The sequence below is a fragment of the Dromaius novaehollandiae genome, chromosome 1 (assembly GCF_036370855.1).
Source record: "Dromaius novaehollandiae isolate bDroNov1 chromosome 1, bDroNov1.hap1, whole genome shotgun sequence".
NCBI lineage: Eukaryota > Metazoa > Chordata > Aves > Casuariiformes > Dromaiidae > Dromaius > Dromaius novaehollandiae.
The window spans coordinates 66,568,037-66,580,752 of NC_088098.1; the positions used below are offsets into that span (position 1 = coordinate 66,568,037).

Below are 12,716 nucleotides of genomic sequence, written 5' to 3' on the forward strand. Positions count from 1 at the left end.
AAACCAAAACAACAGTGTTGCCATGAACTGAAGACTGCAAGAAAGTAGACAAGGCATTGGAAACCCTGTGCTGCAACTGAACTGAAAGAGGCATTTTGAGTAGACCCCACTAATTTTGGAAGCCAGGATCTACCCTAGAGGCATGACTGCAATCTTCTGCAAGGAAATAAAATCCTTGGCTACTTTTGGCATGAATTACTTGGTAGTCACCAAGCAGCGTTAACATCAACATGGAGTCATTTTCCCTTGTGGTTACTGGCTTGCACATTACTTTTTATGCTTTATTGTCCCGTGTATACTCCTCACAACTTTTAGATTCCAGTTGTTAAAGGGAGGGCACCTACTGTTTCCTTACCTGTGAACAAAGCTTTAACTGTCAAAAACATCAGAGAAAAAGAAATATCAAAGAAGAATATACACACAAGCTGGACCTCATGGAAGACCTTTTCTTTCCCATACTTAGCTCTTCTGTCATGCAAAAAAACCAGCAGTCATTTTCAGGGCCAGACCCTTAACTAATATAAATCATCTGTGAATTTTGCTCAGATGAAACAAAATTTTAGTTGTTAAAATACATGTTATTTAATGTTTTCAGTATTTCAGATCAAGGCTTAAAATCAGGGCAAAGTAGGCTTCTAAAGGTACAGTAGGAAATTAAGAGTACCAAAACTGACAGAATGAATGTTTTCTGCTCACCCATTGAATAAGTGGTTTCTCATTAGAAAAAAAATTCCCTTGAACTCTTTGGAGCTATGAAAAATGAGTAAGGATACGAGGAATACGTAGTATAAAATTATATAAATGAGAACAGAAAACACTGAAAGGTGTCAATCTTTTAATTTTTCCCAGATAACTATGTGGATACATTCTGGGGATAATTTGCCCACTGTGAAAATATAGTTTGTGTAGTTCCAGAGAATATATTATTGAGAAGATTTTTTAAAAATTGTGTGAGAGACAAGCTGTGACCAGAATGAGAAGGCATACACCCTCTGTAAATGGAAGACTGTAGTGTTTAAGTCCAGAAAGTGCCACTGTATCATCTAATCTTAAAGAAATAATGGAAATTCATAAATTGTGTCTATAATCCCAGAAAGGCATCCATCTTAATGTGGAGATGCAAGAGATGGCTATTCCATCGTTTCTGGTATATTTAATCGCACTGTGAAAAACATATCCTTCATTTCCAGTTTTAATTTGTCTGGGTTTAATTTCCAACCGTTGGTTAATTTTATCCATTTGTCTCTCCTACATTCAATGTGAAAAAAGAGTGCATGTCAAATTGAGAAATACGTGAAAAATATGGGTATTAATAACAACACTCATTCACAACATTGGACTTAGAACTGTGGTGGCATGTCTGCATGTCTCCAGCATAATCTGCTGTTTTCACTCACTACATCTTTTTGAAACATGAATGTTTTGGACTGAAATTCTGCTTGTTCCCTCATAGAAATGAATCTTCTTGAGCAGGTCCGAGCAGGATCCTGGCAACTGTTGCTGGATCATGGAGGAATGATTAGAAGAATTAGTTTTCCCCACAACTCATGCCCGCCACCATTCACCACATTTTTAGATATGACTTGAGTGAAATACAGCTGACATTTGATACATAAAGCTTGACAGGGACGTAATCTTCAGAAGTGTGCACATTTGTCATGTTTTGGAGTTGAAGATTGATCAGTTGTTTGTATTCATATTTTGAAGTGTGTGTGCCTATCATAACACAAATTGCATGAACAATAAAAAGATTAAAAACATACGTAATCATAAATAAAATTTGACTGAATATCAACAGTGACACAAAGAGCACTCCCCAGTGTGTATTATAGCTGAGTCCATCCTCACCCCACCCATGCCTTCAGGAAGAGCCTGAGTAAACAGATAGGCTTTGTAGGAGTACAGAAGGCCAACAAATGCAGCTTCTGTAGACTGAGTCTGCCAGTGAAATTTGTCATCAAGAACATTTTATTGATGTCCTCCCTCTGCCATGAATTTGGAGATATGCGGGTCAACAGATGTTACTGCAACTGTTATGGTGTTCGGTAACGAAGGGTGAAGATCTTAGAAATAGGTTAGGCTGCAAGTGGAGATGCAGTAGTTTGATAACGAGTGATCTCATTTCTTGGGCTGAACCACAGAGAACATCAATCTGTAATATATGTGGCGCACAGACCATAAAGGCTTCCTGATGGCAAAGGTGTGCTGGAAAGTGCTTGCTTTATAGGTACAATTGCATTTAAATGAAATATGTTTTAGGGGATAGTTCTATGTATATTTTGTTGCATGTTGGGCTACACGATAGTTGATCTTTTTATTTACATTATGAAAAATGAAAAAGAATTTAGAAACATCAGGTTTAGTTTACAACTGATGGAAGGCAGGTAGTTTTGCAGATTATTAAGTTTCTCTTTAATCAGAATACATATTGTTTAGAACAGAGACCAGATTTTCCCATATATTTATAAAATGCCTACTGTAGCAGGCCTCCGAATTTGATCAGGAAATTTCAGTGCTGTCATAACTCAGACAATAATAGTAATGTAATAATACTAGGCAAGAAACTAAAAGCCACAGATAATGTTTGAGCTGATTTGTGATTTCAAGTGGAAACCAGTTTAAACTGGATTGTATGAAATAAGTTTCAGTCCCATCATCATTCTAGCCATTACCAAGTTTCTTCCTGGGTTATAACTTTATCTAAATTTAATGCTCAACGTAAGATTCATAGGGTGCAGAATCTCTCAATAAATTCTGTGATAGATAGCCTCATTGCTTGTATTCCCAGTCCAACAGAGTTACCTACAGTTCTAGTTTGTAGAGTTTCCGTGTTCAGCCTGAGAGTAATGTTTTGAGCTTACTGAAATAATCAGGAAATTTGTTGTTGACTTCAACAGGTTTGGGATTTCACTCCTGGAGATGTAAAGTTATCCTGCCCAATCAATTGGCTAGCATATCTGTTGCAACTTGTTATTCCTACCTAGCATGGTGGGAAATGTCCTGCTGCATACATGCAATGCTTGGTTTCCTGTATCTACGTTGCGCTGCATGTGGAATGTGATAGACTTTGGCACTAATGCTTTACCAGAAGGACTTACCAGCAGCACGCAGAGGTTACACTGTCTTTTCCCATGTCAGAAATATGAAGGAGGTAACAGGAGAAGCAGCCAACAACCTGCTTTTTACTTTTTTTCTTTTTCTTTTTTTGCAAGTTAAATCAAGAGCATGTTGTCTTTGGTAGCAAGGTGGAGGATGGTTTCCAAGTCATCTTCTTTTCATCTGAATAGTTAATAAGAGGTATCACATATCAGAAGGCTTGACATACCTCTTTGATAGCATGCTGTTCTCTCATTGCTTGAGATAGCTGGAACAGCTAACTTTAGTGAGACACTTGCCTGCAAAGACTTTGAACAGTTATGTGGAAGGTGACAAATGGATAGAAGGTTAGTTTAATTTAGTTGCAGGGTGCGTATCGCATGCTGGGCAGCAAGGCTGTTCTCCGAGGGTGGAGAAACACCACCGGCCAGCATGGATCATTAGATTTCCATCTGTCTGATAAATAGAGCTGAAGTTTTGGCCTCATGCTTTATTATTTGTTTATTATTTGTCTGGGTGTAACAAATGTTCAAAGATATAGGTGAGTAGCAGAAGTGGTCCGGAGAGCTCCCAAACTGATTTTGCTTGTGACATGTAGCTAGGGAGAGCTACAACAGTGGGAGAACATGTGAGTGGGTGGGTCTTCTTGTGATACAAAATGAATGAGTGTGCAGTGGAGTGGGTATGAACTCATGTGCTTGCTTGTGTTTTATTTTCTAGATGAAATTAGTTTGCTTCCCCAGGCAACACAGAATGTAGAGGCTTCTAATATAACTTAGGAATATCGTAGTTAGAAGAGCATATTTTTCATAGGTAGAAATGGCAGTTGTCTAACTTGCACTGTCTCTCCTATGACTGAATTTCTCATGGAAAGTCAGTGGCAGTGAAGGTACCTATGCTGAACCTCTTCAGAAGTGATCCTGCTATCAATTTGCTCACAGCATGCTCCTTAGCCTGTTAATTAACATCAGTCAACTTGACCCTGTATTTTCAGCTTGTCTTACTGTTTGTATCCCAATTAGTGTATGAGGACTACTCAGGTCTGTTCCAGAAAAGCTTGCATTTCTGAGGCAAGTAAAGCAGCCCTTAGAAATACAATCTGGGAAGTGGTTTAAGGTAATTTTACAGAAAATATGATACAGAAATATAAAACTGCTATTAGTTATTGATACTGCTATTTCCATCAGATATTGTGGATGTGTGATGCATCTATACTGCTGAACAAAATTGAATACTTAAGATGATCATTATGGGTAGTGCCCATATCTGCTGTGCTTGCTTGCTGTAGTAAACCACTGTCATGTGCAGTGAGGCAGTGGATATGCTTAAAAGGACTTTGAGAAAGACCGTCAGCTTTCTTAAGAGAGGATTTATGTGATAAATGTCCAAGGACAGGAAATATATATCTTTATTCAACTTATTTAATGGGTATCATTTGGTGGGAGTTTTCTGCTTATGTTTTTTTTTTTGTCCCCTTTTTTAGTTTTCTGAACAGCTGGTAGTTTTAAAAAGGCTTTTAAACATGGTTGTTCCCTGTGCTGTCTAGGAATGTTCTGTGTGGATGCAGACAGTAGGATAAACTACTTCATCCTCCTCTGGTCTCACCGCAAAGACAGTCACCCCTGAGCCATAGGCGGTGGGAATTGACTCACTCATGGCCATTATCCAGCTGCCACAGGCTAAAAGCAAAGGTCCTGTGCTGTCACATTTGGAGTTCAGAACTAAAAAGATCATAGGCTTCTTGCAGCCAGAATGTCTTACTAATGAGTGGGCCTTCTATGGTCAGTTTGTCAATGCATTTTTATTCCAGAGTCTCTTTTTTCTGCAGATTAGAGACCACATTAGTTTATTATTGTATTCATATGCTTTCTGTTCTAGACCTGAGTGAATTGTTGATCCCTGTTTAAATTATTTACAAATGACTGAAAGTATTTTTCCTTGCCTTACCTGGCTGACCTGTGGTGCTTTTAATTTTTCTTCTCCCTTTCTTCCCCCTTCCCCTAGCACGATGCTTCATGGTCATTCTGCTAATGTTTTTCATTGTCTCTGAGGGGAACTGTTTTGTACAAGGAAAAAAGTCACAAGCTCTTGAAGTGGAACATGCAAACAGCAAATCAAAGCCTCAGGGCACTAAGGCCAAGAAAAGTTGCATAGGATGAAAATGCTGTTCAAGCTCTGGCAGGTGGCTCAGCTTTAGCCTCAGCCACGTTGGGTTTTTAACTTCCATTTTTAATCTTAAAAGAAAATTTGGAATAATTGCATCTCTGCTGAATCTATACTTTCACACTTTTTTCAGCAAAGGAAAGCAGTGCCTATGTAAAAGTACCAGAAGAAGGCAATGGGAGAGGTTTGGACCCAGACAGTCCAATTTATGACTAAATCAAAATGTTTTTGTTGCTGTTAATGTTAAAATATTCTTTGAAACACGAGCTTTAATAGTGCTTACTTTGACCACGTGCAGAGCTCTTTTCTATGTGTATTGGCATACAGCTAGCTTAAATGGATGACTATATAAGGAAGGGTGACTTCTTAACCATCGTATATCAGACCACTGCTGGATGCAAAATAAATGAATGCCCTGACTGGGTTTAGCATGTTAGCTTCCTATTTCCCTTTCCATGCACAAAAAAATAACAGGAATGCAGGCCTTTCCTTTTATCTCACACAGTAATAATGAACCTCAGCAAAGATTTGAATGGGCCACAGGATTATTAGGATTGTAATATCTTGCTTTCTTTTTCAAGTAGGATGAAACTAATTGTAATCATCTGCTGGGTTAGATGAACACAATAGGTTCTCAGCTGAAGGCTTGCATCACAGTGGAGATCTTGTATGATTTGGCCTGGCAGGGCTTCAGGCTTACAAAACTTTTTGTAGGTGTCAGATGTTTGGCACTCAGAACTGAGCGCTGAGAGAAGCATTGTCATACTTATATGTCCCTGCTTTTCTAGTCTTTCATTTTCAGTATAATGTCACCATGTTAAGGGTGTTACATTTGGTGGAAACTAATGAAAGGCTGCTCAGCTTTGACCCATTTCAGTTACATGGGCTTGAGTGCTCAAATGGTGTTGCACGCACTCTGGCAGAATCATGATGCAGTCTAGCAGGATGTTTGCATAGCTGTAGAGCTGGGGTTTTATGTTCTTGGTATCTTCTAAGAGCAAACTGACAGTGCAGTGTGGCTGCTGCCTTCACTGTGACTGTTTTGTCACGTTCATTTTGAAAAGGAAAACAAAACTGAGCTCCAAAACATGGAGCAGCCACACTAACTGAGCCCAGGTCAAATCCTTTCTGTAGTTTTACAGTGACACTGTCCTGCATACTGCAGCCCCTTTATTTGTCTTTCCCTAATGCTCCCTTGCAGGCTGTCCTACCAGAGAAACGATGACGATGAGGAAGAAGCCGCCAGAGAACGTCGCCGACGGGCTCGACAGGAGAGGCTGCGGCAAAAGGAAGAGGGTGATCTATCAGGAGAAGTAACAGAGAAATCAGAAGTTAATGCCCAAAACAGGTAAACCTTTAATGTTATTTACTGATGAGTCAATGGTATTTTGTGTTCAGAGGAGAGATGTATTTTGAAGGGCTCTGTTCTGCTGCTTAAGTCTTGAGCTCCAGGCTTGGCCAGCCTCACTCTGACGAGGACCAAACACTGTGAGGAGTACCAAACCACAGCTGAGTGGGAATATCACTGAGACTGTGCATGACCCATTCCCTTATTTACTTACTAAGTGTACTCAAGGCTGTTTATGGGATAACTCAGTTGGCACTTATGAGGGGAAATACCTCCAATGCATCCTGCTGGTATATTCTCTCAGGCATGCGTGTGTCTGCTCTGTGGATAGGCTGTAGTACTCTGTATCTGGCTCCACGAACCTCCATGTAGTCTATCTTTTGTCATGACTGTAAATAGACAGAGGAGAAGGTTCAGGAATCCGGCTTGCAGGGGCTGTGGTGTCAAGTACCACAAGGGCACATAGGAATGGTAGGCTCCCAGGATTCAAGCTGCAGATGACATATGAATGGGAGGTGCTGGATGTGAGAGCTAGGCATCAAGTCACATCTGGCATTGTGAGGCTTATACAGCTATAAACAACAGAAAAGCTTGTGGAGTGAGATGCTGTTTGTTGCAAACTGGGAGGGCAGAACTGGCCTTCTGGTCTGTCTGTCATTTGTTCATTTTCACATATTCACAAATAGCATGTCTAAATGTCCAGTAGACATAACATTTGATAGAAGAGACCAGAAATATGCCTTGTGATACCGAGCTAGTAAATCAAATACTAAGCTCAAGTTCACTGTAAATTACCAGGTTATCCCATGATGGACTGTCTGTGGATGTTGTTGCTGAACAGGAGTAGCTACCTTCTCATTGCTAGAGAAGGTCACTGAAGTCAGAGGGTGTCTTGCTTGAGTAGCATCTTCAAAAATTTTGCCTGGTAGGAGGACCTTTGTGAATAAGACAAAGAATTTTTATGCATCAAGCCAAGCTGAAGGAAGGGGTCCTTAAAGCAAGCTGAGGTCTTCCGAGTATTTTGCTGCCAGGTGCAGAGTGGGAGGATGAATTTTCCAGGGCTGTTTATATTTCAGCTGTTCCAAGCATCAGGGACCAGTCCAGTGCTCACTGAAGTCAATAAGACTCCCCGGGACTTCAGCAGCTGTTGGAGCATGGCTGGAAGGGAACCTTTTCAGGTTCTGACATTGTGAAGCCTCACATTCCTATATGTGTAGGAATGCCAAGATTAATTCCCAGAACCAGTTTGCTAAATTTTGAAGTATGTAACCTATTCTGTTTTCACACCACGGAATGATGTTACAGTGAGCTTTTTTCTAGAAACAGCTAAGTGCATACCTTGTTAGAAAGGTTTTTTTAATGCAAAGTTGTCACTTTTATGTAGCGTGGCGGAAGAGGAAACCAAGCGTACTACAACCACAGGCGGAACAGATGACGATGCTGCATTCTTGGAGAGACTGGCAAGAAGGGAGGAGAGACGCCAAAAACGTCTTCAGGAAGCCCTGGAACGTCAAAAGGAATTTGACCCAACGATCACAGATGGGAGCTTGTCACTACCAAGCAGGAAAGAAGTAAATAATGTGGAAGAAAATGAGAACACAGGGAAAGAGGAAAAGGTTGAAACACGCCGAGGACGCTATGAGATTGAGGAAACGGAAATGATTACCAAGTCACACCAAAAGAACAACTGGAGGCAAGATGGGGAAGAAGAGGAAAAAAAAGAAGAAAAAGACAAAGAGGAGGTACAGGAGGAGAAACCAAAGGAGGTACCCGTAGAGGAAAATCAGGTAGATGTGACAATAGAAAAACCCATAGATAAAGAAGAGGCAGTAGAAGCAAAAACTCTAGCTGTAAATACAGAGGAACACAAAACAGAGAATGATACCAATGCTGTGCTGGAAGGGGAGCAGAAGGGAGGAGAAGAGGCTGTGAATGTAACTGATGCTGTAGATAAAGATAAGCTTAGAGATGAAGAAAAGGAAAAGGCTGAGGAAGAAAGGAAGAAAGCAGAAGAAAGGGAGAAACTTGAGGCAGAAGAAAGGGAGAGGTTAAAAGCAGAGGAAGAAAAGAGGGCAGCTGAAGAAAAACAGAAAGAGGAAGAAAAGAGGGCAGCTGAGGAAAGAGAGAGGGCAAAGGCTGAAGAGGAGAAGAGGGCAGCTGAGGAAAGAGAGCGGGCAAAGGCTGAAGAGGAGAAGAGGGCAGCTGAGGAAAGAGAGAGGGCAAAGGCTGAAGAGGAGAAGAGGGCAGCTGAGGAAAGAGAGAGGGCAAAGGCTGAAGAGGAGAAGAGGGCAGCTGAGGAAAGAGCAAGGGCTAAGGCAGAAGAAGAAAAGAGGGCAGCTGAGGAAAGAGCGAGGGCTAAGGCAGAAGAGGAAAAGAGAGCAGCTGAGGAAAGAGCGAGGGCTAAGGCAGAAGAGGAAAAGAGGGCAGCTGAAGAAAAGGCCAAGTTAGAAGCAGACAAATTAAAGGAAAAGAAAAAGGTAGAAGAGAAAAAAATGGAAGAAAAGAAAATAGAAGATAAACAGGTAAAACAGAAGAAAGTACAAGAGGAAAAACCTAAAGCAGCTTTCCTAAGAAAACAGGTACAGTAAACATTTTGCACCAAAACAAAGACACCTGTGGTTTGTGAGAAATGTAATGCAAGAAAAAAAAAAATTGGATTGGAATTTCCTCACAGTTCTATTCCTGCATTTAAATGACTAATACTCATGCTCTCTCTTTTTTAAACTAAAGCTCCTTATTTCTGCTTATCAATAATGCAGTATGCAACACACCTGACCTAACTCCATCGTACAGTGAAAACCTTGCATGTTCAGACCTCTGCATGTTTTTTTGTTGCCTTCTTTCTCCGTTGCTGTAAGCTGGCTCAATGCAGTACACCTGAGGTTGGGGCAGGCACAAAATGACGCAAGATTTATGAGCACTTGGTAAGCTTGGGGTGAAGAACGTGTATGCTAAGTGCAATCATAAGTGAGGGCTCTCTCTGCTGGGACTTGTGAGCATGATGCCATGTGAGGAAGGAAGGCTGAGGTGGGGGAATGGGAGCTCTTGGAGAGGAGGGAGAGAGCACGGCTGCACACGGAGATGTGGCACAGCAGCTTATGGAGGAGATGTGGATGCACACTGGACTGGTACATGAGCACGGTGTGGCAAAACACAGGTGCGAAGGGATGCTCATAGAATGATGTGTTCATCTTAAAAAATTATTAAAAAACCCCAAAACAAAGGGGGAAGAAAAAGAGGTTAAAGTGGAAGTTCGGAAGGAAAAGGTACCAGATGAGAAGCTTCGACCTACCTCCAAAAAAGATCAGGTAACATTTAAACCATTGATTTAGATGTTGTAAGGAAACTTGAGATAAGAAAATAAAAAAGGGCCCTATGACTGAAAGTTGCTTGTTCAACTAAGTACTTAAGCATGTGCCTCCCTTTAAGAATGTGGGTAATCCTGCTGAAATAATTAGGGATGAAGCTACTTGTGTGCTTAACATTAAGTATATGTTTAAGTGTTTTGGTTTTTTTGGGCCTTAGAACCAACTCTCGTTTATCATAATTAGAACAAATACCTCAGTGAAACTTGGTTCAGTCAGTAACACAAGGATGGTTTGGACGCTAGGGATAGATTTTTCAGAACTGTGTCAACTAATCGTCTTCCCTAGTTTTCTCCCACTTTACTGTGAATGTTTTCCCTGTGACTGAGACCTACTCTCCAATAATCTAGGTCCCTTTGGCCACCTGACTGCCTTAACTAATGATTTTCCCCAAAACTGTAATGTCCCATGGTATAAATTGTGCATACCCAAGATTCTTCTTTTGTTTTGAAGAGAAATTCTACAAAATTTACTGCATTGCATTTCCACTGTAAACACAGGAGCTGGTGCCATGGTGTTTTACTGTATGGTAAGTAAATAAGATTTGGGAACCATTTATTCTTCAGGTTGCAGCTGGCAAGCAGGGAGCCACATTCAATGTTATATAGCAACTGTGCTATCGATTTGATGCAGCAGGTATCAAAATGCCCACCGATTCTAATCGGACAGTGAGATTGGGCAAGACCTTGCAGGTTTGTACTCACTTGGGTTCAGCTGGGTCTGAATGGCTTAAGGAGAGCCACAGCACTGAGATGTGGTAAGGGTTGGCTTGCTGCCTGTGCAAGTGCTGTGGAGCCCCAAGGGCTGGAGGCTCTGCTGCTATGTGGGAACAGCAGCAGGGGTCCAGTCCCGTGTCCTCTGTTGCTGGAAAACAGCTTGATTAATTCACCACAAGCTATAAATGCTTAGCTCATCCTTAGGGGAAGGTGAAGGCAAATAATGTCATGAGGTTTTATGTACAGTTGTCTGACTTGATTGTCCAATGTGTTTCTTGAGTAAGGTACAGGTGAGATTGAAAAGGCGAATGAAGTGATGAAGATGGTTAGAAGAAACGTACCTAACAAACAGAGATAGAGATTGGCAAAACTGGAACAACTTACTCTGGAAAGGGGAAAAATTAATGGGAACTAATGGAGGTGCTTAAGAACACTGCTTTAGAAAAACTTAACAGTTGCCCTACTCTAAACTCCCCTGATTATGAAACTAGAAGGAGCTGTGCAAAAATGTAGAGATGGGTTGTGTGAGAAGCTTCATACATCAGTCAGCCTGTAATACTCACTGCTACAGAAAATCTTTGAATATTACAAGTAACTTTAAAAAGGGGGCTGTTATATAACTGCAAATATTGATGGGGAGGTGGAGGGGGACACTTAAGATGCAGTCGGCCTGTTTGTGTTTATGTGGAGGTTGCTCAATTTTCCCTGGAGCCCCCATCGTCCTTTTAAACCATGTCAAAAAGCCTGGATTCTTCCAGGAAATTGGTAAGACTTTTAAAAGTGACTAGTGATTTTAATGCTTCCGTTGTTGGATGCTTAAGTCGAGACAATTTAAGAGTCCCCCGTTTTTGCGACAATGCTGAATACCTGTGTGCTGGAAGGCGTGTGTATCAAAATAAGCATTCAGAGTAATTCTTTGTTTTTGAAAATCTCTATTATTGCTTCCTGCCTTGGGAAGAAAAAATGGTAATCTCAGACTGCAAACAAAGTCAAGGAGATCAGGCTCCCATCTTTCCCCCCTTCAAGTACATACAAATTCAACAAGGCCTTTTTTTCAACCATATATGCAGTTAAGAGGATGGCAGTGTATAATGAACAAGATCCTGAAGGAATACCATGTCTCTACATAACCAGATTTGTGCTTCTGTAATTATGCAACACAAGAGTATATCCTTTCTTATTGTGACCAGAATCTGGCCCTCAAAGTTTAGGTTTTAATCAAATTAGCAAACAAAATTCGTCTCCTTTTCTGAACTGCCCCACAATTTTGGGTTCTCAAAACTGGCCTGGAAAGCTCGTAAGAGCAAACTTTCTCATGATGTGAGACTCCTGGTATTTCCTGCTTCCAGTTTGGCTAGACGTGCTGCAACAGTTGCTTTTCTCATGGTATTTGGGTATATTAGTTGGCTCTAAATGGAAGCCCTAGCTAGACCCAGATGCCTACAGCTTTTAAGACACTAAGAAACTGCACCCAAATACGGGATCAAATTTGTCAAGTGGCCCCAACCTCAGTAATTGAGTCACGGCAGTTTGAAGGTGTTCAAACTCTAGATTTGGAAACTTGACTCTCAAAGATTAAAAAAATCCTAAACAGGAAAGAAGCAGTACAGAGAAAGATTAACATACACATAAATGAAACTGCAAATTAGCTGAGCATCAAAAAGCTTTTGGTTGTGTTCTGTTTTGACTCGAGAGTCAAGATTTGAGGGAGGATGTAGGATGTTTTCTATTCAGGTAATAGCATCCATCCACTCCAGCTGGAGTCAGGGTGGTCCTTTTCATTAAATTCAGCAGAAGGTGAATTAGCCTCTAATTCAGTGAAACACTGAGACAGAGGAAGATACTTTTTTGGTGGCCTTCCTTTAGAATGGCAAAAAATGGTTCCTGCTTCTGTGCAAATTTGGCATTAAAATTAGTAGGAGCAGGATTGGGCCCTAAAGCTGTGAAACGTTTCTGTAATAACTTGTTTTGTCATCCTTTTGAATAAAGAAGCCAAGTTATATAATGATTTTCTCAAATGCACACATG

General features: G+C 40.8%; 1 protein-coding gene across 11 annotated transcripts in view; it reads left to right on the forward strand.

Moving 5' to 3' along the window:
* Positions 1 to 12,716, forward strand: part of CALD1 (caldesmon 1) — a 194,967-nt gene that overhangs the window by 158,591 nt on the left and 23,660 nt on the right. For 9 of the 11 annotated variants that reach the window (XM_064515456.1, XM_064515464.1, XM_064515450.1 and 6 more), the window contains 3 exons: positions 6,461 to 6,607; positions 7,992 to 9,186; positions 9,832 to 9,915. In XM_064515456.1, coding sequence (XP_064371526.1) covers positions 6,461 to 6,607; positions 7,992 to 9,186; positions 9,832 to 9,915 — 1,426 coding nt within the window. The remainder of the gene's footprint in view (positions 1 to 6,460; positions 6,608 to 7,991; positions 9,187 to 9,831; positions 9,916 to 12,716) is intronic. The other 2 variants (XM_064515498.1, XM_064515506.1) reach the window with 2 other exon arrangements.